Here is a 26,241-nt window from a genome sequence, read left to right on the forward strand (position 1 = left end):
GTGTAGAAAACTCTTTTGGGAAGCAAAAACGCGGCCAAAATACTACTGTCCAGCAAAAAACAGCACTCCACTGCCGACAGAAGGCAAGGAACATGAAGAAACCAGGGAACTGTGTAGGCCAGGAACAAAACGCAAGTATAGATGCTCCAAAATCAGCAAAAGGCTGACTGAAATCAGAAAATTCAGTTCCTCCTCAGGTACCAAACTGTCATCAAAGCCACAATCCACACAAAACCCCCTCTGCAAGTGATGTGTCCACTGGAGAAGAAAACACAGCCAACAGAGAGGCTGCAAAACTGAAAATACAGGCCAACCAGCTTCCACACCTCATATGAGGAAAAAATGCTGAAGAGAAGGTATCTTCAGGTCCAAATGATGAAGCCCAGGTGAAGGTAGAGCTACCAACAGGAACAGTCCAGAAACACAGCAAAACAGGGCTGCAAATCTGAAAACACAGAAGTGAAGGGGGCAGTAGATAAGACAGAATCTAAAAACGCAGAAGTGAAAGGGGCAGTAGATAAGGCAGAATCTGAAAATGCAGATCTTGGAAGGTACCACCAAGCCTCAGATCAACCAAACAACATCAGCAAACGAGTTTGTAGGAGAAAAAAGGCAGCAAATACACTGTCGTTGCCCTGCACACAGAGTAGGCCGACAGCACTACAGGAGTCCCAGGGACGGATCCTGATGAAGATCGACCACAAAACTGCAACAGTGACACGCCTGGAAGACACGCCTGGAAGAGGGCAAACTGACCAGCAACAGCAGATCTGAGAAAAAAAAAAACGCAAGAAAGAGGAGGGAGCAACTAATGCTGCAAGTCACCAGTGCTTTAATACCATGAAGGAATGCACGACGGAAGATGGGCATAGTCACAAGGGGCGGGGGACGGTAACGGGGATGGGAACGGGAACGGGAATGGGGACGGCCATAAGTAGGAAACGGGGGAGGGAACGACACTTAAAAAATACTTTTTTTAAAGTTTTTCTACTCTACACTTATTCTACTTTAGAAGTACATCAAAATGAGCACAAATTTACACTAAAATGGTAAGCTTTTGAGTCACATTAACAAAATACGCCTATCAAAGAGTGAAGGCATTGACGGTTGATTGTATTAATAATTAAGTAGATACAAAATGAGTCATGACTCAAGAGTCGGGACTAAGCCTTAAGGAGGCACAATACATGGAAGGACAAAAAACTTAAAAAGGCTAAAACATGGAAAGACTCAAAAGTGTTAAACCCTAGAGCTAAGTAGTAAGGCCCATGAATCATGATCCATGAATGATCATCCACGTGAAGTGCTCGCCTCATGGTCATGGGTAGCTTGTGCCAAAGGAACATCAAGCTCATCCTCATTCTCATCCTCACTGGCATGCTGTTGCTGCACCTCATCTTCTTGTTGACTCATCTCCCACACAGTGAAGGGATCTGCCTTCTTGGTCATGCTCTTGCAAAGCATTCGCAAGTTCGCGCTGACGAAGACAAGGTCACTGGCACACTCTGCCCCGAGTTGGTTCCTCTTCCTAGAGGCAATGTGGTTGTAGGTGCTCCAAAGTTGCTCCAAGCAAGAGGAACTAATGGCTTGGCTAAGTATGCGAATGGCCAACTACTGTAGCTCCGGTCCATCCGAACCAAAGTCCTCCACAATAGAGCGGCACCAACTTTGGAGCGGTCAATCTGTGCATCATGACAACCATAGGAGCCATGAAATGACCTGTACATGGAAAGCTGGTCCCTATCTTGCGCCTAACCGATGCGTACAAAATGAAACGATATGCGTACAAAATGATTGAAGAGCGTGCATACAATTGAGACGATATGCGTACAAAATGATTGATACGTTGTACAAAATAATCGTTACATCGTGCACCTTGAATGGTATGCGTACAAAAGGATCGGTACGTCGCACAATTGGATTGGTACACGTCCAAATGAGAATGGTACAGCGCACAACTAGATTGGTATTTTTTAAATGAGAACGGTACATGTCCGAATAAGAACGGTACGCGAGTTTTTTTTTCCTTTGGTACATGTACCAAGTGAACTTGTACATGAACAATTCTAATAATATGCGGACAGTTTCCAAAATCGTATGCGGACTGTAATGGTCCGAATTCTAATGATACCTGCCCGAAGTGTACGGACTCTAATTGTACATAGACAAAACCAATTGTAAGTTGCACAATTCTAAACTTGTACGACCTTTTGATTGGACCCCAACTTTATCACGTACAAATACAATTGTATGTTGTGTAATTATATATTTCTGTCTTACTATTGCAGGTTTTTTACTTTTTGGACACTTTTTAGTTTTTCTCATGGATTTTTGGGTTTCAAGAGATAGATCATAGTTGTGTGCACCCAATTTATCTACCAACTGAAGAATAAATCCCTTTTTTTTTTTTTTGGGGGGGGGGGGGGGGGGGGAGGAGGTTTAAAAATGAACAACAAACAAAGAAATGCAAAAACAAAAGAAATTGAACCTATTTTAAGCAATGCAACCCATTGACAAGGCTTCCCAATGGTTTTCCACAGTCACAACCCTTCAATGCAAATAAAATAATACAAATCAACTTTTCTTCTTTCTACAAGCATAAAACAAACCCTTTCTTCACACGCACATAACCATTATGCTTACAAGAGTCATGGGCAACTATTGAGCTAAGTAGCAATGCAAAAGAAGGAAGGCCACAAATCATGGATGTTACTTCCCACCCTGATCTAGGCTAGAATGGAAATGTAACTATCATTGGGAACGAATTTGTTAGCCGTACCGAGCCGAGCTCCATAGTCCTACTTCCATTTGGTCGTTCCTCCACACGCTCTGCCAGTGTCTTACATATTGTGGTTGCTCCGCATCAACATATGGTCACTCTCTCCCTCTCACAAGCAACCAAGAGGCATAATGTATAACCTAATCACGCTCTTTCAAGCTCTCTCTCTTTCTCTATTTGAACCAAGAGTCTTTTCAATTATGCATAAGAGTTCCCAATACAATAGTGAGAGTTCATTCGTATACGTTGGGCATGTGTTCACATTGTGGCCGCCCAAAACATAAAAAGTGGGGTCTAGTAGACTAATGGCCTTATAGTTAATTCGCCTTACAACTCTTGAGCACCAAAGGATTATATGAAGCATGTAAAATAAGTTAATCAATATTAACACACATAGATACTTTAGCTTATGTAGCTAGTTTTGTTCACATTTTTCTTTTCTTTTCGATGTTTCACATTTATCATGCATACATTGTACTACCCTTTTAGTCTCATAGACCCTCTGGGTCTTTTGAAGACATTAATAGATCGTTCCATCGCATAGGCTTGATATTCCCTTGGCCAGCAGATTGGTATTGTCTGAGGTGGGCATTACCATTAGTTGATCATGGCTAATTACCTCATACACAGGTTCGTTTATGCTGATATCACATGTATATGCACTAGTGATAGTTGTTTCCATTTTCCTTCGGTTACTTTTTCCATGGCCGAGTATACCCATGGTACCATAGTATCATTCATACCCTTGGGGTCTTTTGTAGATGTTAAAGTTACTTTCTTTCTTTTTCACACACACACACACATCCCTTTCTCTCTAGCCAACATTAATCTGGTATTTATCGATCTTTGCTCAGGATCTTCTCTTGAGTGTGAGAACTTGAGGCACTTCATGAGTCCTTTGTTTGCAAGATCATTCTTTTCAGTGATGTAAATTAGTGTGTCAAGCAGCTATATTAGTAATCTTTTTATCCCAAATAGCATGTGGAATGACCATGACCTTGATTATCATGCTATGGATCAGCTGTGTTATCAGGTCACTGTTTAGAAAATTCTCGTAAGCAAGGTAAACATTTCTTCAATACTAATTTTTTTACCAATGGGAGCAAAGACCAGTAAACTCCTAGACAGAGTAATGGTGGGTGAGACATGGAATTTCATCATGTTTGATCATAATGCTACCTGCCAATGGCATGTAAACATGCTAAGCAATCAACTAGATGTGTATTTGGTGTCTTTTAATTGAACACGAATTAGAGTTTGTCATACCTTGCATGCGTTTGCGAACGCGCATGTGTAATGGGATACAATAAAAATTACTGAATTTTTAATGCCAACTAACAAATTATTGAATTTGGTTAGTGATTTGTACATATAACAAGGGTAATAAGTTTGCTATGTGCAGGTTGTGATGGAAGTTCATAAAGAACCCAAAAATGTGCCTAGGCCACTGCCACAAGCAGCTTTGAAGTCATATCGGTAAGGACAAGGCAGCAAGTGTTTCTTTAGAGCCCATTTTGTGTTTCACTTGAGCCTTTCTCTTCATTTAATCACTCAAAAGTTTTGTCCTTGCAGCATTTTTGTATCCAAAAGTTAGTATTATTTTCTCTATTAAGGACATGGATGGTATCATTTTTGCCACGAAGTCAATAAACACTTGTGAAACTCCTTGGGTCTACACGTCCACTTCAGTTGTCATGCTCTATGTTAAAACTCTAGATGTGTGTTTACGATCTCAACTAGAAGATGAGCATGCATGCATGCGTTCCTGTGTATGCATGCTTGCATCAGAAAAAGGTACTTTCATACATAAATCAATGAATGAAGTGCCAACTCAGAATACGAGGCAAAACACAGTCTAGACTCTCAGACCTTCTCATCGCTTGCTCTCCCATATTTAGTGTGTGTATCAGGTTTGTCCATAATACATGTATTGGTCCTTTGCAATGAATTTTTTCCCCCACAGGAATCTTGATTGTGTTGTTGCAGAGAGTAATTTAGTTATAGGCAATTTTGTGTGCATTTTTTTTTTTTGCAGTCATCTTCTTCAATGGTGTTTTGGTATTTGTCAAACAGCAGTGGGTTGAAATTGGGGCCATGCTGTGTGCTGCTGGCATGGGCCCTTACCTGTTTGTTGTGCAGTGTCATGGATTAGCTGAGAGATGGAGGAAAACATGAGTGAGAAAGAGTGAACGAAATTCTCAAGTAACTGCATGCCAAAAGGAGTTTGGTACACACAAAAAATGGACAGAAGGTTGACTGAGTGACAGTGCTTTGGGTGTATTGTTGCTTTTGTGGATCTTCCAATTGCCTTCAATTCAGCCCCGAGATCCCAGTTTCTAGTCCGTCTATAGGAGCTTCATTTTCCATCAGAGATGGAGGCTCAAGCACTGTGGACTACTTGATGGGGTCTCCTGCTGTCATGCGACACAGCTAGGACTTCACCATGCCCCACCACCCATTGGGGCTGACCACACATTTTTCCTTTACTATCTCTTGCCAATCCCCACCCCCCGACCCCCCATTTCTACATTCATCCACATTCACTTTTATTACGACCTCAATTCGGTTTATGATGCCCGCGTGTTCCGTTAGCAGACAGCCGACCTTGATCTCTCTTCACCTTTCCCAGTCGTCATGTCACAACTCACCACCATCATTCATGACTTTGCACACACCAGTTTTCCTCATACTACTTGCTCCATGGACAAACCCCTCCTCAGTTTACAACCTTAGAAGGATGGTATGGCAACGAGTGCAAAACCATGCGGCTTCGCCCCTTACACAAAAGGGAGTGTGGAAGGATCTCTGCATTTCGCATGCAGAGATCCTTTTACCGCCAATGCAGAGATCCTTTTGCCACCTTACTTGTTAGGAAGAAGCAAATGTACTTAGCCCGGTGTGAAGAGGAATCATTCCGTCTTTTCTTGAGTGTGGACGGGGCGTCGTCAGGGAGCAAGATGGCATCATCCAGACCATGAGAAGCCAGCAGGAACCCCTGCAGGAAGAGTTGGACAAAAGGAGGAGGGAAGCTGGCAGGATGGAAGAGATGAAAAAGCAGCTGCTGAAACTCCAGAAAGAAAATGAAGAGACAAAAAGAGATGATAGTAATAAAAGGGGCCCTGGCCAAGAATGAGGAGGCAAACAGGGAGCTCAAAGAAGAAATAGACTGGGCCAAGGAAAGCCAAGCAAGGGCCGAGGGCTAGACCCTCTTAATCCGAGAAGAGCACATCAAGATTATAAGAGGTGCAGGTCAGAGCAGATAAAGACAAAGTGGAGCTAGTCAAGGCAGAAGCCAGACTAGCAGTTCTGGACACAAAAGAGTTTCCGGAAGTTTACGAACCATGACACAACACCCATACACAAGTTGTGCATTGATGACATACATCTTATGATGATGCATGAGTTAGGATCCCCCTTGTGTATCATTTAACAAGACAACTTTGTAACCTATCAAGATTTGACCTGTTGTGCCTTAATTGTCCCCATCAAAATCTTCTTACAACACTAAATATTTTGTGCCCATTTTTCATTAACATTATCCTCTTTTTTGGATGACATGGGATGACATATGTATCTCCCACTACGCCCGAAGATGTTTCCAAGTGTGTGCGCGTGTGCATGCGTGCGCATGTGTAGATTTAAAAAAAGCCCAAGAATAACCCCACAAAAAGTATTGCTTGCCTCAGCTTGGTTTATTGCCTCTTGTTGGTGCTTCTCTCGTGCGTGCATTGGTCAATTGTGGAGATTGATCCGCAATTTTCTTTGGTTGGGTTTGGATGGCACCACAGACACTCGTGGCAGGGTAGCTTGGCTCACAGTTATTCAGCCTAGACAAGAGGGGGGACTGAATATTATTGATCCGAATGTTCAGTTCATGGCGTTGCTCTGCAAACTTGTGGTTAGAGGTTTCCTACCAGGCATTGAGCCTTGGAAGGATTTTTTCTTGTCTCAAATTTCCGGATGTACACCTCATGTTGGGAGAGATTGGCTGCCTAGCACGGTTTTTGTTCACAGAGGCTAATATCAGGACACAATCTTCCCCTCTTATTGCAGCCATTTTCAGAGCATGGAGAAGCATGAGACCATTTTTGCGACAAAGGCTTCCTAGGTCTTTGGATGAGGCTGACCGACAACCTATTATGTGGAACGAGTTCATTAGGGATGAGGCCGGTCGGCCACTTGGTGCATCTCATCACATGCAGTGGTCAGGATTGGAGAGATGTGCATACACTGTCAAATCCCCAAAGGATCACCTCGTAGAATGCTCTTGATACAAGACTCAAAACCTGCAAAACAAACCAAGCAAACGTGAAGGGGGTGCAGGCTTGACTCACCTCCCAACCTTGACAAGTCTTGGCTGTCCCCACCGAGCCATGAGTTGAGCTAACTAGATGGATGTGCCAACCAATCTCTACCTCGTGATGTCCCATACCGCCACGAAGCTACCCTCGCGGGCCTCGAGACTGCTACCGGCCTTGGCTGCATAAAGCAAGTGCACGTCTGTACTAGATCCAGTCTCCTGACCATAGAGCTCTCACAAAGTCACACGAGACTCTATGAACTATTGACTAACCTTGGCCACCCTTTTATAGGCCCTTGGCCGGTCACCGAGCGTCCACACTTGGGCTCCCACTCGTCCATACTTGGGTGCCCGCGCCCTGGTCTATCCCTAGTCCAGCTCACCAATCAGCCTGCCTAGCTCCAAGCTTTCCCAAACCTCGAAGCTAGTCTTGTGTGCGTGTAGCACACAGTAGATACACACTGTGCACATGACATACTCCCCTTCCTCTAAGAGCTCACTAAAAAGCCAGAGTAATCCCTCTGAAGGGTAGTCAATGTCTCCCATGCAGCGTCCTCCTCAACACGAACCTTCCACTTGATCTTGTATTCCGTGATCAGTGTATTACGCAATCGTCTTTCACGAAATCCAAGAATCTTTTCAGGTTCGTGTGGAACAAATGTCATATCCTCGACATCTATAATTTCTTGAGGAGTAACTAACTGGTCTGTTCCACCCAGTACTTCCTTAAGTCTACTGACATGAAATACAGGATGAACTTTCACATGAGAAGGCAAATCCAATTCATATGCAACTGAACTAATCTGTCGTGTAATATGAAATGGTCCACAGTATCTAGGGGATAATTTCGGAGATCGACCTGTCCGTAAAGTTTCGGAATCTTTCGGAACTCACAAATACACCATCGTTCCTTCAGCGAACTCTCTGGGTGAACGATGTCTATTAGAATAAAATCTGTTTCTGTCTTAAGTACTTCTAATAGATTCCTTCGCAACTTGTAACATTTCTTGCAAAAAATTACGTGCTGTATCATGCTAAAGTCCTGAAAATCCCACTGTAACAAGTGATCTAGGTTGAAAACCATACATAAGCATTGTAACAGGTGATCTAGGTTGGCCTGTCTAAAGCGTTCAGCTTTATTTACTTGACAAACTTGACACTTGAGGACATAATCTTCTACATACCCTTTCATCTTTGGCCAATAAAAAGTGTGTTTTACTAAAGCTAATGTCCTGTGTACCCCAGGGTGTCCAGCAGAAGGGGCGTCGTGACACTCCTTATTAAGAATCTTGGACCTAATGTCCGGGATCTGTGGTACACAAATTTTGTCATTACGGAATAGTAAGCGGTGAACGACAAAGTATTCACCTCTCTAATCCGACTAAGCGCATCTGCGACACTATTCATGGACCCCTTTCGATAAACGAATCTCAAAATCAAAATCTTGCATTAATTCATTCCATCAAGCTTTCCTTCCTCTCAAATCATCTGCATCACACACATACTTGATTGACTGATGATCAGTCAATATCACAAACTTGGAGCCATATAAATAATGTCTCCAAACCTTGAGAGCGTGAATGACAGCATAAAGCTCCTTCTTAAGGATTGGCCAACGAAATTGAGTGTCGTCTAGCTTTTTACTCTCGAAGCAACAGGTCTACCATCTTGAAATAGAGCAGCCTCGATTGCACAGTCACTGGCATCAGTTTCAAGAACATAAGGCCGACTAGGAGGTAATGCTAAGATAGATGCTTCCTTGACTTTATCTTTCAAAAGTCTGAAGGCCATATCCAGATCGTTATTCCAAGTGATAGGCTGATTCGACTTACGTCCACGACCTTTCAATAAGTCGGTCATCGGTAGTGTGAGCTGAGAGTACTTCCGCATAGATTTCCAAAGAAAAACAACAAAACCAAGAAAAGAACGAAGTTGTTTCACAGTCTGCGGTATAGGCCAGGCCAGAACCTTCTAAACTCGGTCATAGTCAATGCTCAACCCGTCTCTAGTGATCTTGTGTCCCAAGTAAATGATGTCTATCATGAAAAACTCACATTTACTTAATTTAGCATATAGTCGATTCTGTCTTAAAATAGTCAAGACAATCGTGAGGTGTCTAACGTGATCCTCAAGAGTACGACTATATATTAAAATATCATCCGGGAACACAACCACAAATTTTTCCAAATGTTCACGAAAAAGATTGTTCATCATTTGCTGGAAAGTGGTTGGAGCATTGGTTAATCCAAAAGGTAATATGAGAAACTCGTAATGGCCATACCTAGTCCGAAAGGCGGTTCTTTCGACATGCCTTTCATGAATACGTATCTGGTGATAGCCAATACGTAAATCTATCTTTGTGAAATACTTCACTCCGGCTAACCGGTCAATCAGGTCATCTGATCTAGGGAGAGACTAACGGTTCTTAATTGTCAGCTTGTTCAATCTCTTGTCATCTATACACATTTTCCAGGTGTTGTCCTTCTTTCTCCTGAGTAACACAGGTGCACCCCAAGATGATTTACTTGGACGGATCTGGCCCATCCTCAAATAATCTTCGAGTTGTTTGGCCAACTCATCTTCCTCAGCTTGGCTCATCCTGTAAGGTGGAATACTAACAGGTTGAGCACCAGGGACCAGGTCAATACAATGATGTACTACCCTTTCAAGTGGTAAGCTTGATGGCAGTTCCTTAGGAAATACATCTTGAAACAAATAAAGTATCTTCTTTAATTCATTGCTTTCAAACACACTTAATTCATTAACATCCATAGTAGGTATGAGAAATAAAGAAAGTGCAATCAAGACACAATGGAAAGCATTATACAAAGAAGAATCCATTATATTTCCAAAATCAACTGTATTTACAAGAGGTCCCTGAGAGGGATGTATACAATCACCTAAGATACAATACTGGGTGTTCCTATGTTCAAAAGAAAAAGAATGACTAGACCAATCTATCTGGACTTGAAGAGTCTTAAACCACTCAATCCCTAATAACAAGTCTACATGCTCTAGGTGCATAATATAGCACTTCAAAGTATCTTCGTAGTCCTGGATCCAGATCAGTAGCGTCTCCACCTTTCGATTCCATACTTGCCGACCCGCAGGTAAGCGTACCTTATAGGTATGATCGCTGGGTGTTGTGTCAAGACCCAATTTCTACACAAGTTTGTAATCAACAAAATTGTTTGAGCTGCCAGGGTCTAGAAGAATGTGTATTCTATGGCCATTCACTTCTCCATAAACTCGGAGAAGATCATGCAAGCCAAAAACTTTAGAGTTGAATATACAATCAGAACATGAACTAGGGCGAGAAAGTACAGTAATTGACGTACCTGTCAAAGTCAACTGGTTAGCTGCCTTCAGCTTGGGTCCTGCGTTGGTCTTGGCACCCTTCTTCTTCGAGCACTCGTTACACATATGTCTTTTTTCTTCGCAGATGAAACAATGTCCCTCCTTCTTGAGCTTCAAAGCCTTGAGGAGACAGTTTTTCTTTGCTGGTGTCGAAGTAGAAATCTTCGAAGGTTGGTCCGAAGACTTTCCTTCTGTCGTGCTAGCCATTGATGCAGAGAACTTCCTTTTATGCTTGTTCCCTTGCTCGGTCACGGGTTTAGATTTGGAAGAGACCATTGTATTGTCATAAATACGAGTGGAATAAACGGCCTCGTCCAAAGTTTTGCATTTGTTGTTTTTAACCTGTAAACGGTACGAGTCGGATAAACCGGCTACGAAGAAACCCAAAAGAGTAGTAGAATCCATCTTCGTAGCTTTCATATGCAAGTCTCGAAATTTCTAGAGGTAGACCTCATAAGTGAGGTTCTGCGAGGTCATGGTCAAAGTAGCAAACTGGGCAACAATATCATAGTCATCCTCTTTGAGGAATTCTTTCTTGAATACTTCTTCAAACTGTGCCCAGGTTGTTGGTTTAGGTTTGAGTTCTTTCCACCAAAGCAAAGCTTTACCTGAGAGGAAACCTGCTGCTAACTGAATCTTTTTGCCATCATCATATGGATGAAACTGAAGATGGACTTGCCACTTATGTAGCCAAGTGTCCACTATCTCTTTGGTACGCTGCTTTTGCTCACCCCCAAACTATTTCGGAGTAATATTGGGGCCTAAAGCAGATACCAAAGTATCCATACCCGAAAGAGTAGATAGGGTAGTGGTCAACAAAGAGATGGAGTTTTGTAAAGCCTGCATCTACGCGGCGACTTGTCCTTGACATTCCGAGAAAGAAGCTTCGAGAGCAACTTTAAACTCTTGGAAATTAGATTTTGAAACAAAATCGTTGAAAAGATCGCCATTGGTGGCTTCTGTAGCCGGCAGGTCTACACGTTCGGGAATGGGTTCCATCTCGGATTCTTGGGTCGACATCTTGAAGAGGGCAAGATGAGAGAAAAGCTTGGCCTTGTATAAGGAAGAGTGCTAGAGAGCTTGAGGAGATGTGTGGCTAGAAGCCCACTCTAGGGGTATTTTATAAGCCCCCCTAAAAGCGCTTTGTTTTTTGTATGGCTTTTGTGTTTTAATTTGAAAAAACAGCTCTTCGATTTGAATTTTTTAAACCCCAGGCTACAGGTTCTAAAAACGAAAAAACAACGTGTGTTTTAAAAAAAACGAGAGCTAAATAAACAAAAAGCGGCTGGTCGCCACCTGTCGGTTGCAGGGCCCGTCACCTGCCACACTTCCTCTGAAAACAGCGCCGACTGGAGTAGATTTTTCGTGCTCAGCATGTTTTTTTTGCATCCTAAGAACCCATGATGGGGATTATGGTCTTGTAAGGGTTGTTTTGCTTAGCTAGAAGAAGGGCTGTGTTTTTTGAACAAGTGAAAGAGGTGTAAAGTCTGTCAGCTGTGCGAATCTGTAAGAAAGAGAGAGAGAGGGACGGCTGTTAACGATTGGGATGCTGGTCGGCGACTGTTTGGCTGCGCAGCCCTTACAAGGGAAGAAGGCAGCCTTTGAACCAGTTGCACACATGCAGATATGCGCACGCAGGCAGGCAGCTCTGCACACGCGATGAAATCCAGACTCCAAATTGAAGTAGTGGTGGTGTAGTCCACGTGCCAAGGAAGCAGCCAGTTCTGCCAATTAGCTTTGGCTTCCCTCGCATGGCCGCCCTCGCATCAGATGCAACTAATCCATTCTACAGTGCAGCCATCGGCCTGACCAACTTTCTGCAGCAGGCGGTGGAGGGGGCGATAAGTGTAGGGGGTCGCTGTGGAGTTATGGTGGCGAGTGAGATGAGCCAAGGGGGTCACCATATGCACGCTGCTGCTACTCTGCCTGCGGCTGTGCTGCTGCTGCACCCTTCTTGGGGTAGAAGCGATGCCATCGTCTTTGCACAGAGTGGCCTCCATGCCCGCTTCTCTACCATGGAACCAAGCAAGAGCAGAGAATAAGGCGCAGACCAGGCGGTTGGTGAGGCGAGGGTGGGGCCTGTGATGGAGGCTGAAGCCTGCTGGCAGTGACGGTGCGGCTTGGCCTAGCCGCCAATGGTGGTGAGGGCGTGAAATTGGCTACGTGTGCGAAGACGTCGTTGGCTGCAGTGTGTGAAGGGGCAAGTGGTTGAGATGGCCATCAAATAATGGTTAGGCCCGCCTTAGCAAGTGATGGAGGCAAGAAGTAGTGGACTGCCCGTGTGTGAAGGGGGTGCAGATCTAAATGCCATTATGTAGAACATGAAAATGGAGTGAGTAAGCTGAAACGTATTGATTGCCTTCATGAGTGGGGAAATCCTCTTTTATACAAAAATGCACCAAGGCCTTGCAGTCCCTTTGACTTATGGGATAACTCACTCACTTTCCCCATCCACGCTTATGGGCACCCTAGCCTTCTACATGCAGTGCGGTACATGGAATTATAAAGGTGAAATAAGGGTGTCCCAATCTCCCTTACACTTTTTGGACACTAAATAGACGAATTGGATGATTTTATGGATTCTTTTGGAAGGACTGGCTCTATACTATCAGAGACAGTGGCTTCAGTGATCTCTACGCTAATGATTTGGCGTTCTAAATATGCCAGGACCATCAACTTACAAGGAGTTCAAGGTATTGAAGCTCCTTGGTGCCATTAGCACAGTCTCTGCTCTGCTGGTGATTTCATGAACACCCAGTGTTTTATGGTGAATTCTCCTATACAGGAGGTTCTCTCTTGACAATTCATTTCGGTTGGATACTTCAAAAGGAAACGTCACCATTTAGGTGACTGCTGAAAGGAATTATAACCGAAGATTCAGTTTGAGTTTGAAGCTTAGCATCGGCAATTTTTCAAAATAACTTAGTGCTTCTCAGCATTGTACGGTTGCACGACTCCTTTTGTTGTCTAATGGTAAGTTTATAGTCTCAGTTGATAATTTCATTGTTTTTCAGGCTGCCCAGTCTCTCATCAAAGATACAGCTGACCAGACATGCAGTTTCACCCTTTGTAGCAAAACATGGCTTCGGTTTGAAATACGCAGCAGAGCCCCCCCCTTTTCAGCAGCAGATGGTTACACTTCAACCAATGTATGCGAGTGCATCCAGAAATTGTCTAAGGCATGATACCTTCTCTCCTTTTGGAAGACCTTCACCCCAATTCTCTGAATACTATTTAGGTTCAGATGAAGGGTGTCATGGTGCATTTGCACTCCAAGAGAGAAGAAATCAGCATGCATCGAGTCGCTTGTCTTTTGCAAGCATGGCTATGGGCAGTGACTTGGACTCAAGAGATAGCGTGAAAGGGCACAGCCATTCCCAACGGACTCTGCAACCATTTGGGAATGTGAAGAACCTGAGCCCCTCTTACACACTGAAGTCATTTTTAAGAGAATTTGAACGACGAGACTCTGGTGATCTTATCCCAGACTTTGGTTTTTCGGATAAACAAGCTTTGTCGTGGAATACAGGAACAAATTTGACAGGGATGCTTAGAGGGGACATCAGTGATGCAGCTGTCTATCAAGCTAAATTTGAGAATTGGGCCAGAAGAGTGTTGGCAAGAGAGAGAAGGCTTTGTGCTGAAGCTGCTATTGACCATGAGTTTGCATCAAACACCCCTAAAGATTTGATGTGGAATACATGGCCATCTAGGACCAAAAAGCCAGCTCTTTCTGAGGTTCAAAACTCACCTCTTAACATTTAGGTCACAATTAACAATGCGTGTAAATTAATTATGTTTATGATGTGTTCTCTCCTACGTTTACACTTGTCTAACATCTCTTTAGTATGAAGTCTCATAATCAAGGTTTATTGTAATTGATGACAATAATCTTGCATTGCTCTTAATGCCAATTTGATTGCAATGAGCAGATTTGTTAAGCACTAGTATGTCGTTTGTTCAGGATACTGTGCCCTTGGATGTTGGAGCCTTGCATGCGGGGGACTTTTTCGGAGAGGTCAGTTTTTGCTTGTTGGTAATTGGGCTACATGATTACAAAATACTTACACGCAACTTCATGCATGTACGTATTGTGTATGACACATGCACACAACACGCACGTGCGCATGCATGCACACACACACACACACACACACACACACACACACACACACACATTTTTTTGTAAAAACATTGTCTATATTAATGTACAGAGTGAAGCCCTGAAAGAGGAATCTTCACTATGATATACATCTAGAAACAGTGAAAAAACAATTCAAACTGAGCTTGATCAATCTGTTGTAGTTGATAGCTGTCATGCCAAGATTGTCGTAAACATTGACGGAAGTAAAAATACTCATCAATCTTTGACGAATGGAAAACCATTTGATTGCAGGCAATCCATATAGTCCATAGTGCCCAAAATCGCAGCCAGGCAATAAAGAGAGCATATTTATCCATTTGTTACTCATATTTTCCAAACATCCAAAAGTTCCTGGAAAAAGTGATCCCAGGAAATCTTACAATAAGTAAACCAAAAAAGTCTTCGCAAAAAAGATCTATTGTCTGGACAGTACCAAAATGAATGTGGCACTGTTTCTTTCTGATGCCGACAAGAAGGCATTTAGCCCACTGAATATATTGCAGAATAAGCTTCTAGTCTGCAAGGAGATGAGAGACATAAGGGCATCGAGCAATCTTACCTTCCACATGGCCAAATAAAAGTTCCTAGTGAATTAGCTGCCGTTTGCCAAATGCAGTTGTATTCACATTAAAGCAAAGAGCTACAATCATAAGCATCCAGGGTTGCTGCTGCGCAAGAAAAGTCGGAAGCAGAGTGGCTTTGCGTGCCACAACATAATAATGGATATTCAGAATGTTAAACCCTTCATGCATTTTCGGCAAGCATATGAACTCGTACTTAAGGAGACACAAGGCCTTCTTATAATGAGAATTTCGCCAAAATATCTCAATGCTTTTTGTCATTAAACAATGCTTTCATGAGAGCCTATGTATTCTTGGGAAAAAGAAAGAGTGATTAGCACATGCTTGCGCCACAAACTGTGTTCCATCTACCATGGAAAGACCATGAAGCTGCCCATCTTGTGTTAGTTTGTCCATGTAGAGGAGCATTGGGTGAATTGCGATGGCTTATAGTAGCACACTAAGCGGACAACCCTGCTGAACAAATTTCCCAAGCTGCCAAGAGGTTGAAAGTTCTCTGCCCAAAATGCATGTAGTTGTTCCCCTCTTGGTAAAGCCAAAAAATGACATTTTTCATTCTAAGCCCAAAGTCCATTCTGTCCATTACCTGAGCTATAAAGTCCCAATGCACTATGTAAAAGACCTTGGCTATGTCAACCTGCATGATGAGAACATCCTGTTGCGTATGCTTGGCATATTCAATGCCTATCCATGCATTTGCTATATTATCAATGATTTGTCTTATAGGTACAAATCCATTATACACTGGATGTAAACCTACATGTAGGACACCCTTTATTCTATTAACGAGCATCTTGGTGACCATTTTACATATGACAGGCATTAAGGAGATGGGACGCCATAGTTTCACTGAGCTGTTTTTGGGGCAGCAATTTCAGCAAACCTTCTTTCCATGAGCATGGCAACTGTCCAACATTCCAATAGTGATTCACCGTAAGTAAGATCAGCGATTTCAAGATATCCCAAAACAATTGAAAGAACTCCAAAGTCAAGCCATCCCAGCCTGGAGACTTCCATTTTCCTAGACCTTTTATAGCATCATCTACTCATCCATGTTATTAGCCTCTTGCAGTGTGATGACAGGCATAACCTACTGTAAGAAAAGTTCTCGAGCAAGAGCCTCCCTGAAAGAGGTAGAGGGGTAGCAAACATGACAAAAAAGTATTCATGGCAAGCGTTGCAAGCTGAGCCATGTCCAAGTACCATCTGTTCTTTTGATCCTTGCAATGCCTGGTTTTTGTCGGGAAGTATGCAAGCCTTTGAAAAAATATTTTGACGAGTAGCCTTTATCTATACCAAGGAGCAATGCACATGGGGAGGATGTACTTCAGAGAGAAGTCATCCAATGAAGAAAGCTAGAAATAGTGGAAGAAGACCTCAAACTAATGGGTATCAATAGCCTCCAGCTGTCGACAGTCATGTAGGGACTGGCGAAGATTGGCACGAAAGAAAGCATAAGCATCTAGAGAATGTTGTCGAAACATAATATGGTTCCTAGCCTTCCAAATAGTCTAGAGTGCCCAGTATCTCATCCAGACCATGAAAGTGTCAAATCCAACCATGCAAGATGGCAAAACACCAAAAATCCAGAAGAGTTTTCCTCCTTTGAAGGATGGAAAACGTCCTTCGAGATTGCAAGTCAGTGTTTACAAGAAAGTCATGGACTCTGTGCAATGCCAAAGAAGATGCAGAATGGACTCTGCATGTCGTCCACATTTACAACATCTATCATTGGAGATATGTCGTTTTGCCAGAAAGGTGGAAATTGGAAGTATTCCCACAAGGCATCTCCATAAGAATAGACGCTATTTGAGGTGGGTTCAAAAGGCCACAACAATGTAGTAATAGTTTCCACACTCGCCTATAATGCAGACCCAAGTTATGTTTCAAACAGGCTTGTGGGAAAGTCGACACAAATCTCTCATCTGTTACGACATCCGCCACAGTTCTAACTCCAATGGAGGCCAAAAAGCAGGCCTTTCGTGGTTCATTTACTACAAGTGGTTGAGGAAACACCGAAGACCAATGAATGCTTTCCAACCGAAGAGAATTCCCAATCAGCGCATCCCTACCATGCCACTAAATAGAAGACAAGGCTAATTGCCAATTACAAAGAAGGGAAGATGCATAAGGGCATCTTGGAATTTTTCCTTCAAATTTACTAAGCACTGCTTCCCAATGAGAAATGTGTCAATTGCCATAAGCTCTAGTCTTGACTCTTGATGGAAGCACACATGTCTGCAAGCATTATGACCCATGCTTGCCGAAGTTGAAAAAAAGTGGGAATCATGGTGGCCTTTCTCGCCAAGAGATGATAATGCAGATCAAGTATATTTAGTCCACCATGCATTTTAGGAAGATCGTCTCAAAAGACGCAATTTCGTATGATGGTTGGTTTTCCCCACAACAATTCCAAGGCATCATACATAAAAATATCAATATCAGTTTTACGTGAAATCAACAACGGCAAGTAAAATTGCACATAGGTCATAATGATCGATTGAACAATCCTAAGACGCACTTGTAAAGGCCATGTAGAAAGCTTCCAATTGTGTGAAAATACCTAAATCGGTATTATTTCTAGCCCAAAAACGGTTATTTAATTTGCCTTTTTTCAGGTCTTGCTGCTGGCTGACTTATTTGCCTGGCCGACCAGCAGGCCAAATTTCATATAAAAAGGTGCATCATAAATCTGCAAACAAGACAACACAAAACGACTTGATCTGCTTGCGCATATACTCTGCTCTGCAGGTGCTTGGTTCACATCAAAACCTTCAGCACAGCGTCTTGTTGGCAGTGCCCAGATCAACCACTTCATAGACGAGCTTCTGCTGCTGCAGCCGGCCTCTGCTCTACATCAGCAGCATCATCATCATATCAACATTTTCTTCCTCAGCTCACGGGACAGCAGCCCTCTGTGCTACAGTAGACCTCATCAGCGTTTTCTTCCTCAGCTCACAAGACAGCAGCCCTCTCTGCTACAATAGACCACGTCAGCATTTTCTTCCTCAGCTCATGGGACAGGAGCCCTCTCTGCTACAGTAGAGCTCTTCAGCGTTGTTTACATCAGCTTCACGGCCCCTCTCTGCCCTCATCCATCATCACCGGGACAGCAGCCCTCTCTTCTCCTTTACCTTGACATTGGGATGGCAGCCCTCTCTACTCATTTCTTTGGGACAGAAGCCTACCATCTGCCTTGGATTGTGGCCTTCTCCACCCTCAGCATTATCACGGGACGGCAGCCCTCTCTGCTCCTTCAGAGTCTCACACCAAGCTCTTGTTCTAGATTTCATCATATATACACTCACTCATTTCATGCTGTGTTAATTTGCTCTGATCTCTCATACATTTGGTCCTTTCGTTCTTTTGCCCTCACATGGTATCAGAGCTATCGTGAGCAAAGGGATTGAAGACGTTGAGAGCACAGAGCAGGTATCGTCTAAAACCGACCTCTGGTAGAAACCAAAGTGCAGTAGACTAGCAGTCACCCAATCCAATCGTAGTCCAGACAATAAACAAATAAGCAGGAGCTAGAGTGCTCCAAAACAAGAAAGAAAACGACACCTGTTGGCTCCAAAGCTTGGCGCCCCTTTCGGTATTTCTTTATTCAAATTCAATGGAAAAGCTTAACTGAGTACAACAAAGCCAGTCAAGGAAAAGAAACCTGCATGTCCAATTTGGCAACCCTCAAGACCTCTTAGCATAGAGGATACACACACAGATCTGTGTCCCACAAAAGCAACACACTGCTGTCTTCTCTAATCAACCAAGACAATGCAACAGGGAAGCCTTGAGCACGCATCTAGCTGTTCCATGATCGTAGCCTCAAACTCACCCAAAGAACAAATCCACAATCTTACTCTGTTTCCACCCTTCAAACTGCCAAACCCCTCTTCTCACAAAGGGCCAAATGAAACAACTCTGAAACAGTTGTGAGCCAGTGGAAAGAGAGAGAGACATTCAGCCGGTACACTGTTGTCCCTCAATCCAGTCCTCATCAGATACACCAGCCCTGAGGGAATAGTGTATGCTATCTTGAATTACAGCCACCTGCCTTGGCCCTCCAGAGCTCACACGAGGGTAAGAAAGAGAGAGAGAGAGAGAAAGAAAGAAAGTTGTATTAACGTCTACTAGAGGCCGAACTCGACCTATGAGACAAATCAATGTACAACTATCAATGTCTTCTGGATGTCCAGAAAATAAAAGGACAAAATGAACATGAAATAAAGTATGAAAGTACTGAGCTAGTGGGGGGGTGTGATGGATGGAGCACTACTGCTAGAGGCTCAGTATGCAACCTATATGCGTAGGGTATACAAGAATGCAATGCTCCAACCAGTACCATAATGGGGGTGTAATATGTGATACATAGGCGATGGCGAGGCAAAAATACCTCAGAGCATGATCTCCGGGTGTGAGTGTAAGTGAGCTAACCGCTCCTGCATATGGTGCTGATGTCGAGCCCGTATCTCTGTGATCTCCCTCTGATGTAGTCTGGGAGTCTGGTAGCCTGGTGCTCTCGGTCTCCGTCTGGCTCAGAGGTCCGCAGCGCGCTGAAGTGTAACCCCCTCCCGTGTCAAGGTAGGCACTGGGATAGATCTCTAGAAGAAATCAGTGAGTTGGAGCTATTGCCCACCTCTCCCTGTGGTATGAGTCCATATCAGTGTCTCTTTGTGGCGTTGTGTCTCTAACAAGAACTGGCCAAATCTACGCTGGTCTGCAGACTCCATGATCTAGCGGAGTGAGGGATGTCCACTGGAGATGGTGGTGTATCTCTCTCTAATGACACTATATGCTCTGCATCTGCATACATAATGTTCCTCACTCTCAACCTCCTCCTGGTATAGTCTGCATATCCTCTCTGCTCTGGGGATTTGTGCTGTCCTACCTACCTCAATCTCAAGCTGGTGTGATGACACTTTGAGCTTGGCCAATCGCCACTCGGCACAGAGAGAGTTTTAGGCTGCACTTACTGCTCTGTTAACAGCCCGCCAGTAGTCTTCCCTCGCCCAACTCTCTGTGTACCAACTGTCCTGCAACCGCCTGCAGTTCTGTCCACCTACAACCCGGTTTGGTGAGCACCTGCGCAGATTGCCAACTCTAAGCGTGTGCAGCCCTCTGTGTGTTTTCTGTTGTAGCCACCTTCTCTCCACGCCGGCAATCACCCTAGGCTGTATGCACCCTCCTTTCAGAAAAAGCAAGAGAGAGAGAGAGATAGGAGGGAGGCGTGTACTCTAAAAGTAGAGTAGCCGCTTCTTCCCATAAAAATCCTAAGGCCCATAAAGTTTATTAAAACTTTCCTAGGGGCCACCCAAGGTTATAAACTTTAAAAACTTTCCCTTGGTCCCCCTTCACACTTGGGGATGTCCACAAGTTAACTTTTTGTCCAGGCACCCAAGTATGAACAATTAAATGTTTATCTTGCTCACCGACCACCATGCCCACACTTATGCTGTACCAATTTCACAGGGCCATGACATACCCCCCTCTTGAAAAATGACAAGCGTCCTCAATTGCAATCTGGTGATACAGTACCTCTAAATGTCATCTAAGCCTATTTGTATCAAGGGAGCGGAGGTGCTACCCCCCTCTTGAGCATCAGGCAATGCTTCAGGCCCATGCTCTGCTGAACCTGAATGAGCCGTAGTAAGAGTCTTCCACATGTACAATCTGAAAGTGAAACAGAGACAGAAAGTTGGCCCATCTCATATGCTTCTCAGAAAGTTTAGTTTGCGTGAGGAAATAACGCAAAGTCTGATGATCTGTCTGCACAGTGAAATCAGCCCCAAGCAAATAGTGTTGCCATGTAGAAAGAGCATAAATTACAGCCAACATCTCTTTCTCATAAACCTGTAAATGCTTCTTGGCATTCTACAATACACGACTCTCATAGGCTATCATAATCCTCAAGATTCTCACATTTCGATGCATCCAACTTATGCCATGCTATCATTACATCCACCTCAAATGTAGATGTGAGCCACACGGAAGAGAACACCTGTTTAAACTGTACCCAAGTAGATGGTGCTATGCCCTGCAAAAGAAGAGTGGACCACCACTGCAATGCATCGCCCTTGAGAAAAGTCGCAGCTTTTCTCACCTTCGAGGATTCCATGTAATTTCCACCAGAAAAAGCAGCATCAAACTACTGTAAAAAGTTAAGTGCCTTTAGCTTGTCTTTGGCCCCACTGAAAGTGTCAAATTTCACTGCAGCTCCCCCTTCCCTTATAATCCTTCGCCTACCCATAGGCGTTAGATTATCGTAAGGAAGTGGCCTCACAAGATTGCTAGCCCCTGCATTCATGCCCATCATAGGTACTGCTCTGTCAACAGCCCGCCAGTAGTCTTCCCTCGCCCAGCTCTGTACGGCTACTGTCCTACAGCCGCCTGCAATTCTGTCCACCTGCAACCTGGTTTGGTGAGCACCTGCGCAGACTGCCAACTCCAAGCGTGTGCAGCCCTCTGTGTGTTTTCTGCTGCAGCCGCCTTCTCTCCACACCTGCAATCACCCTAGGCTGTATGCGCCCTCCTTTCAGAAAAAGCAAGAGAGAGAGAGAGAGAGAGAGAGAGAGAGAGAGAGGGAGGCGTGTACTCTAAAAGTAGAGTAGCCCCCTCTCCCCATAAAAATCCTAAGGCCCATAAAGTTTATTAAAACTTTCCTAGGGGCCACCCAAGGTTATAAACTTTAAAAACTTTAATCCCTTGGTCCCCCTTCACACTTGGGGATGTCAACAAGTTAACTTTTTGTCCGGGCACCCAAGTATGAACAATTAAATGTTTATCTTGCTCACCGACCACCATGCCCACACTTATGCTGTACCAATTTCACAAGGCCATGACATTGTCTACCCACGATTCCGGAGGACCAGGCTTTCTTACCAGATGTTGATTTTCCTTATTCAGATATAGATCACACGGAGGATGGGATTTCTTATCCACTTGAGAGCCCCGTTTGAGGTCTTTCATTGGGAGACGACCAGCCCATTTACACCTACTCACCGTCTACACCCTTGGCATCTCATCTTTCTTATCCGAGCTTATCAAACTTCACTTCCAGAGGAGGATACATGCCTACAGCCAGTGTGCCAGTACTGGACCCAGGTATCCAGCCTCATCTGGAGAGCCCTGTTGCTTAGTCTAGCCGACAGCCTGGGCTTTAGTATGGGACTTTTTCTTAGGAAGGACAGGTACCTCCTCGGTCGTTCGGAGATCCATTGTCATCAACCCTGCTGGTGAGCGCGTCAAGTTTGTATGTACCTTTGAGTACTTATGTTCCTAATTCTACCTGGGTGTCTTCTTCTGTAGCACAGGTTCAACACATGGGACCATCAACTACCCTCGATCCCTGGAATTATTTGAACCCAAATAGAGGAGGGTCTAGGAGCACAATTCGCTCCCAGATTACTGGTGTTTAAGGAGGTAACATTGTTTTCTCTTGTGGTTTATCTTTTGTTTCTGCTCCTAATGTGTTTTGGAATATTGCACAACCTCAAGCACAAAACCCTCCCACCCAACCCATGTCTCTTCCTGCTACTGTTGGCATGCAACCATTACCGGCTGCACCCCAATTGGGTCCTGCGTATGGGTTTTACCCAACACAGTTATCTATCTGCACTATGCCTCCTGGCGCTGTGGTGCCACCTAGCATTCCGAGGTATTAGCACTATGCCTCCTGGCACTACTCCTTTTCCTGCTTATGTGCCCACTCAAGGATTTGTGCCTCAACTAGGTATTCCATCTATGCCGAGTGCCCAACCTTTTATTCCATCTTATGGAGTACCCTCGCCAAGTCCTACATTTGTGCCTATTAGTGGATTTTCTGGAGTTCCTCCTCACTCTTTACACTCCGGATATGGGTATCAGCCATCCTGGACCCCCCCCACCTCCTTCCTTTCACGTCTCTATGTCCAAAAATGCTCTCACAAAAAAGACTCGTTTCAATGGGTCTAATTACACCACCTGGGCTAATCTTATGGAACTTCCCAAGGTTCCTGGAACCTGGTGAAGGGACTTGAACCAAAACCCCACCCCTCGCTAGCGCCTCCTGAAGTTATCCGCTATTGAGAGACTAGGAATGCCACTACCATAGTGGAGCTCATGCAAGGCCTTTTGCCGGAGTTTCATTCACAACTCAAGCAATTCCCCTACGTCTCTGACAAATGGGCACACCTTGCAGAGAGATATGCAGCACGTGATCGCACGCATTGCATTGATCTCGGACATCAAATCCAAATTTTCTCTATAAAAGAGAGTGATGACCTGATCGTTAAGGTTGCTGAATACCGACGCCTTAATGCGGAGTACGCCACCATTGGCTCCACCAAGCCTCAAGAAGACCAGGTTATCACTTTACTAAACAAGTTGCGTCCTAGTTTCCTTACTTTTGTCACACAGACCATTAGTCTAGAACCTATGCCTAACCTATATGAGTGTGAGTGCCAACTCTTGCGCTTTGCTTGGCTGCATGCCCAGTTTCATCCCTAGAAATCTTCCTCCTCTACTCAAGAGGGGGCCCTTGTGTCCACTACCACACTGCAACTCAGATAATCAAGGCAAACCTGAAGGCAACACTACTGATCCCAAAAACCGTGCCTCAACACCCACTCCCTACCGATAGAATAGATTCTACACTCATTGCCAAATGCTTGGACATGTTGATGATGAGTGTAGGATTAAAGCCAAGGAAAATAGAGGTAACAACCCCACTAACTCGAATCGCCAAAACAACCAAGGTGGCAGCAATGCCTCTAATTGGCGGTCAAGAGGGGGTAATAATCCAGAACCTACTCTGTAGGGTTCCCTACCAAGGAACCAGCAACAAGGCAATGGTACAAATTGGCCTAGATCATCTCCGGGGTGACCCACTGGTCAAGTCGCTCAAGGCCCCCCCACCCAATCAGTTTCCTTTGCCACCCCGGAAGAGATGTCTGATTGGTCATCTCTTACACCACATCCCGACTCCTCGGCCAATGTCGCTCAAGTCACATTGGAGGTTGATTTTGGCCACTCTTCTGGAAAGAAGAGGAAACAATGACCTAGATAAGGCAGTCAACATGTGGAAGCATCTGCCCTCATTCAGATTTGCCAGTTATCTGATGATCTTTCTGTGCCCATCCTCGAAGCCCACCCAACACTTCTATGGCCATCCGGTCACTTGGGTAGTCCTTGAATGGGTCTCTCTACTACATACTGATTGTTGATGATTATTCGAGGTACATGTAGGTGTATTTCCTGAAGCATAAATTAGATGCCTTCCAATACTTTTCCACGTGGGTTCGGTTAGTCACTAATAAAATGGGCGTTTCAATTGGGATTGCTCACAGTGACAATGGTGGTGAGTTTATCTCCCATCAATTTACTGAGGGCTTGCAAGGATAGGGCATTCAACGCCAACTCACCTCCACCAACTCCCCCTCACAAAATGGAGTGGTCAAGCGCAAGAACCGAACTGTGATGGATATGGCACGCTCCATGCTCTTTGCAGCTGAGCTGCCTGAACGCCTTTGGTTAGAATTGGTCAACACTGCGGTGCACCTTCTGAACCGTTGCCCCTCGGTCATTGTTCCTCACAGGACCCCGTTTGAGGCATTTTATGGTGAAAAACCGACTGTTTTTCATTTCCGTGTCTTTGGGTGTTGTGCGTACACTCACACTCCGAATGACACAAGAGGCAAGCTTGAGCCAAGAGGTGAGTTGCTCATTTTTGTGGGCTACTCTAGGCTTACAAAGTTTTTGATCCAAGATCGAACAAAGTCTTCGTTCGTCAAGACATTGTCTTTGATGAGCGAGATTTACTTCGCCTTCCGTTGCCCATACCATCCGAACAAGAATCTCCAGCTGTGCCACATGAACCCAATCAATCAACTATTACTCCGCCTCTTGAGGAGCCTTCCTCCTCCTGACAGCCACCCAGGGACCCTTTACCCCGTTGGTACCAACAGACCATGCGTGGTTCTAGCATGCTTCCCCATGATACCCCTTTGGATGGTCCTCGTCGTACCAAGCTCACTCCTCGTGCCTCATTTGCCTTTGTTTTCTCCGCAAACTATGTGGCACATGAGGAGCCAACATCGTGGAAAGATGCTATCCAACAGCCAGCCTAGAAACAGGCTATGGAACAAGAACTCGAAAAGCATTGATCGTAATCGCACGTGATCCCTTGTGGATCGCCCTCATTGTAAGAAGGTCATTGGAACCAAATGGATCTTTTGCATCAAATTTGAAGCCGATGGTACCTTGGACAAATACAAAGCCCGGTTTGTGGTGCAAAGTTTTCGCCAAAAAGAAGTTATTGACTTCGATGAGACCTTCGCACCTACTGCTCGAATGATGACAATCCGTCTCTTACTCGATCTAGCTGCACACCACACATGGCCAGTCTATCAGATGGATGTCAAGAGTGCCTTCCTAAATGGCATTGTCGAGGAAGAGGTCTATGTTGACCGACCTTCGGGTTTCCCGCTCCATGAGTTCGAGGACAAAGTCTTCCGCCTGCATAAAGCTCTTTATGGGCTTAAGCAAGCTCCCCAAGTGTGGTATCATCACATCGACAAATTTTTACGTAGCCAAGGTTTTCAACCATCTCACTATGATCCCAATATCTATATCCACACAGATCAGCAGATGGTTTGCTACCTAGTGCTGTATGTCGATGACCTCATCATTTCTAGTTCAAATTAAGCCAAAGTGGTTGATATCATGGCACAGCTAAGACAAACTTTTGAGATGACTGATCTCGGTCTTCTCTCATATTTCCTTGGCATGGAGATTATCCAACATCCTAATGGTATTTTTGTGTTACAACAAAAGTATTGTCTTCAACTCATTACTTCCTACTTTCATATGGTTGGGAAACTCATATGGCTCACAAATTCTCGACCTCACATTTCCTATTGCACATCCATTTTAAGTCAGTATTTCAATGCTCCTAAGGGGCCACATTGGAGTTCAGCGATGAGGGTTGTTCGCTATCTAGTAGGTACCTATATGTTTGGACTTCACTACAATCGTGGGATCACCCTGCATGGTTACATGGACTCGGACTGGGCCGGTGATATCGATTCCTAGCGTTCTCATGGTG

General features: G+C 44.3%; 1 protein-coding gene across 2 annotated transcripts in view; it reads left to right on the forward strand.

The window, feature by feature from the left end:
* Nucleotides 1-26,241, forward strand: part of LOC147619562 (uncharacterized) — a 98,869-nt gene that overhangs the window by 66,918 nt on the left and 5,710 nt on the right. For both annotated transcript variants that reach the window (XM_086773237.1, XM_086773238.1), the window contains 3 exons: nt 4,182-4,255; nt 13,451-14,174; nt 14,401-14,454. In XM_086773237.1, the coding sequence (XP_086629363.1) occupies nt 4,182-4,255; nt 13,451-14,174; nt 14,401-14,454 (852 nt within the window). The remainder of the gene's footprint in view (nt 1-4,181; nt 4,256-13,450; nt 14,175-14,400; nt 14,455-26,241) is intronic.

Source organism: Cibotium barometz, chromosome 33 (assembly GCF_041138505.1).
Source record: "Cibotium barometz isolate CiBa-2024 chromosome 33, ASM4113850v1, whole genome shotgun sequence".
Classification (NCBI taxonomy): Eukaryota; Viridiplantae; Streptophyta; class Polypodiopsida; order Cyatheales; family Cibotiaceae; genus Cibotium; species Cibotium barometz.